Below are 3,761 nucleotides of genomic sequence, written 5' to 3' on the forward strand. Positions count from 1 at the left end.
TGATCAGTTCTCTTATGAGAAAAAGTTCATCTTAATGTAAGGTACCACATAAAGCAAAAAAAATTTGGAAGAAATATGTCCAACAACAAAAATTATCCTAAATATGAAATTAGCAATATTAATCTATTCAGTACTCAAAATATAAGATTATGTGCCTTGAACCATGAGTTATTAGCAAAATTTTGTTTGTTTCATTAATATCCAAAACAACATAAATTATACTAATAACATTTTATTCGTTCATTGAATTAGATATTTCAATAGTAACGTTGATGATAACAAAAAGGGGTACAACAACACATTAAAAAAATGGCCTTAAAAATAAATAAAATAAGAATATAATTCAGATGCACAGATTAACTCATATTATTTCATTATTGACCTTAAAATTGAAATATCTCACATATCGTCACATAAAAAATTTCTAGTTGAATAAAAAACCCACATAACCTTTTAAGCACAAGATAGACAAAGATTAAAAGAGTTTTTATGTCAATTTAGATCGACGTAATTGTTGAAGATAATTGCGCTGCACTGGTTTGTGAAGCGCAAGCTGTTCAAGAGCTTCATCAATAGTGAACCATTGTCTCTTTCTTCCAATGTTTATTGAGTCTTCCCATTCATCCAATTCTTGTGTGACAGTCATAACATAAACTTCCGTTCGATCTTTTTGTTCAAGGTTCTGAAACAATGAGCAAATTCTGTGAAGCTGACTCACAAAAAATATCTCTTTGATTTTCACAGTTAAGTAATTTATAAATTTATCACTAAGAAAAAAATTCAATGATGGAATATTCACCTCAAAAACACCAAGACTTCTTCCCAATTTACCAATTACTCCAGCTTCTTCTAATACCTCACGAGTTGCAGTAACACTGGATTCTTCTTCAGGTTCTACTCCTCCACCAGGAACAATCCATTTTTCAGGCCTGCGGCTCGAAGTAACCAAAAGCACCTACACAATTCATTATTATTGAAAAACAGAATTATTTCAATAATTGAATAACATTCAACATAAATTATCAACACTTAAATGAAATAGATTTGTTTGAAATTTTTTGAATTATATTATACATTCCTCTGCTATCCAAGAGTCTCACATTCCTATACCTATCAGAAGTACCACTATAGTCTTCATAAGGCAGGCTCAACATTAAGGCCTACTTAAGTATTTCTCTGATTCCTATAGCAGTCACCATAGCAATTACTGAAATAAGTATGACTTAACGTTTAGCTTGTCTTGAAAAGGTTGCAGGCATAAACAACTTTGAGTTTTAAGCTTATTATAAAATTTTCATATTAAAAATGAGGATGACAACATGTTGTCCTTATACAATGACAATGATGTAGTAGTTCATTGTCTGGTTTTGTCTGAGTGTCTTTGAAACTCTTCAAAACTCAAGATCTTGTGAGTGAATTGTTTTTCTGCACATCCAAATATTTTGTATAATACACCATGATTTTTCAAAACTATATTTTTCAATTAATTCAGATCCATCAACAATCAGTTTAATGACACAAGCCTTTTCGTTTTGTAAAAACATTAACGAAAGTTATTGAATAATTATTAATACAACTTTCTGCCTGGGGAGTTTTCTAAGACTCAAAAGAAATCAGAGCACAAAATTTATGAAACTTTTAGCTTGCTGGCATAAACATTTTGCAAGTAACAAATCTTTGTATCTTGTAATACATATAACTAGATCATTCTCAATTTATGATGCTTACTGTCAGCCAATGAAATGATTATATTAAAATGTAATTCTATCCTTTAACAACATATTGATCTTTTTTAGTGAGCAATGTTAAAGGCATAATATGAAGATTAATGAATGAAGATTCACCAAAATATTTCTCCATTCTCAATATTTTTTGACAACACTGAATATTTTTCATCTTTACAATAACTCTAGTATCAACAATATTCCTCATGAAAAAATTCAAAGCAACAGCCTCATGATGAACACTAAGAAACTTCGAGGAAAAACGAGAATTCTTGAATAGGATGCTTTGATTATGAGGTTTTTCTGTTGTTTTTTATTTCTAGAAACAATGTATGAAAGTAAAAACGAACGAAACAAATGCAAAAATTGTTTGACAGAAAGGAGTCCAGTTTATCAGAAGCAACAATAATGAAAATGCGACATCCGAATTGTGAAACATATTTCAGGAAATTTCAAATCCTTACCTCAGTTTCATCCTCTGAACGAACGCATATGCATGCCGCCCTGCGCCTGAATCCTTCTTCGTCGTAAATACGGATGGAGTTCGGCTTTTCTTTAACCATTGTGGGTTTTTTCTAATGAATAAAATTAACGAATTTATGAATTAATTAACTCAAATTAACTGAGAAGTTAATTCTATTGGACTGCCATAGCCGTTTAAAAAGAAAATATCACTTTCTCTACATCACGAATGGACCATCTCAAGTTAACCTGAACGCAACATTTACACACGATAACTTGAAATAAATACACTTTCAATGAACAAAATACGTAATTCTAGCTTGAGCTAGCTGTACCGCAACAATTTACAATCCATCTTTAGAGGATTGACTTTTCCAAAAGTCGCTGACCCTTGAGCACTGGCGGAAAACTGTCGGAAAAATGAGTTTTCTAATATGACATCATGTCACTTAAGTGTCAATTCTGTCAATTATGTGTATATTAGTTTTCTGTGGTGTCAAGGTTGTTTTGTGGTGTCTGTGGTCAAAACCACAGAACACTAAGCAGAGACAGTGAACTCAAAAAAAAAGAACTTTCTTTAAGACTTTGAGCAAAGATTAAATCTTTATTTAAGAGTTCACCACAGCCACACACCAGAGCACACAGAAAGCTATGGAGAGTAGAGAGAAGGAGAACGATCGCTGCTTTGAGAAAGCAGCGATCGTTCTCCACACAACTCTCTAGTAGAGAGTTGAAGTGTGCACAATACGTTAGCCTGAACGTAAACGTTAACGTGAGAAATAACGTCAGATATAACGTTTACGTGTTGTGATGAAATTTGAGTTGAAGTGCTGCCATCATGAAACGTCAGACGTTAAACATAACCTATCAATTTGATTTTGCTTTCGTTTCGCGTGAACTCTCTTTTATCTAGTATTGAGCTCCGACAGCTGGAATAACATTTGGAATATTGATGTTCTAATGACTTATATGCCTAATAAAGAGAATTTTCAGCTTGGAAGTATTTTATTATCAATAAAATGCTCAAGTGTTAGAGACATCAGAATTGCAGTGTAGTTTCAGCCATTTCCTTATGTACTGAATGTAATCTGATAACACAGTAATTTAACTTAATCCTTTTGATAACTTTCAAATCACTGCTGATTTCCTATAATTTTCGTTCATTATGAGAAAATACCATAGACTTAATAAAGCGTATATATTATTATGTCTATGGAAAATACACAGGAAATGTAAACAATGACAGTTTGAGGTTATCGAGAATTGCATTTAATAATCAAAATTCGGCCATTCGCAAGTCATCGGTGCTACTCGTTTAACGTTCGGTTAACGTACGTCGATGTTTAAGGTATACGTGGGAGACCGCTAGTTTACGTAGGCCGTAAAGCTGACGCTAACGTTAACGCAGAGATATATCTCTGCGTTAACGTTAAAAACGGACGAATGAGCATGCGTAGATGTCAATTATAACGTTAACGTTTACGTTCATGGCTGCACTTCAACTCTCTACTCTTTGGTAGAGAGAAGGAGAACGATCGACGTACTAAAAATGTGTCCCCGAAAACGGGAAACGTA

At 32.8% G+C, this 3,761-nt stretch overlaps 1 protein-coding gene across 1 annotated transcript; it reads right to left on the minus strand.

The window, feature by feature from the left end:
- Nucleotides 1-322: 322 nt before the first annotated feature.
- LOC123322574 (diphosphoinositol polyphosphate phosphohydrolase 2) lies at nucleotides 323-2,634 on the minus strand. The gene is made up of 3 exons (XM_044910517.1): nucleotides 2,189-2,634; nucleotides 800-955; nucleotides 323-682 (listed from the first exon to the last, which is right to left on the minus strand). Exons 1-3 carry the CDS (start codon nucleotides 2,285-2,287, stop codon nucleotides 488-490), a joined length of 450 nt encoding a protein of 149 aa, XP_044766452.1. The 5' UTR covers nucleotides 2,288-2,634; the 3' UTR covers nucleotides 323-487.
- Between the last annotated feature and the right edge of the window lie 1,127 nt (nucleotides 2,635-3,761).

The sequence above is a fragment of the Coccinella septempunctata genome, chromosome 1 (genome assembly GCF_907165205.1).
Source record: "Coccinella septempunctata chromosome 1, icCocSept1.1, whole genome shotgun sequence".
In the NCBI taxonomy this organism is placed as follows: Eukaryota; Metazoa; Arthropoda; class Insecta; order Coleoptera; family Coccinellidae; genus Coccinella; species Coccinella septempunctata.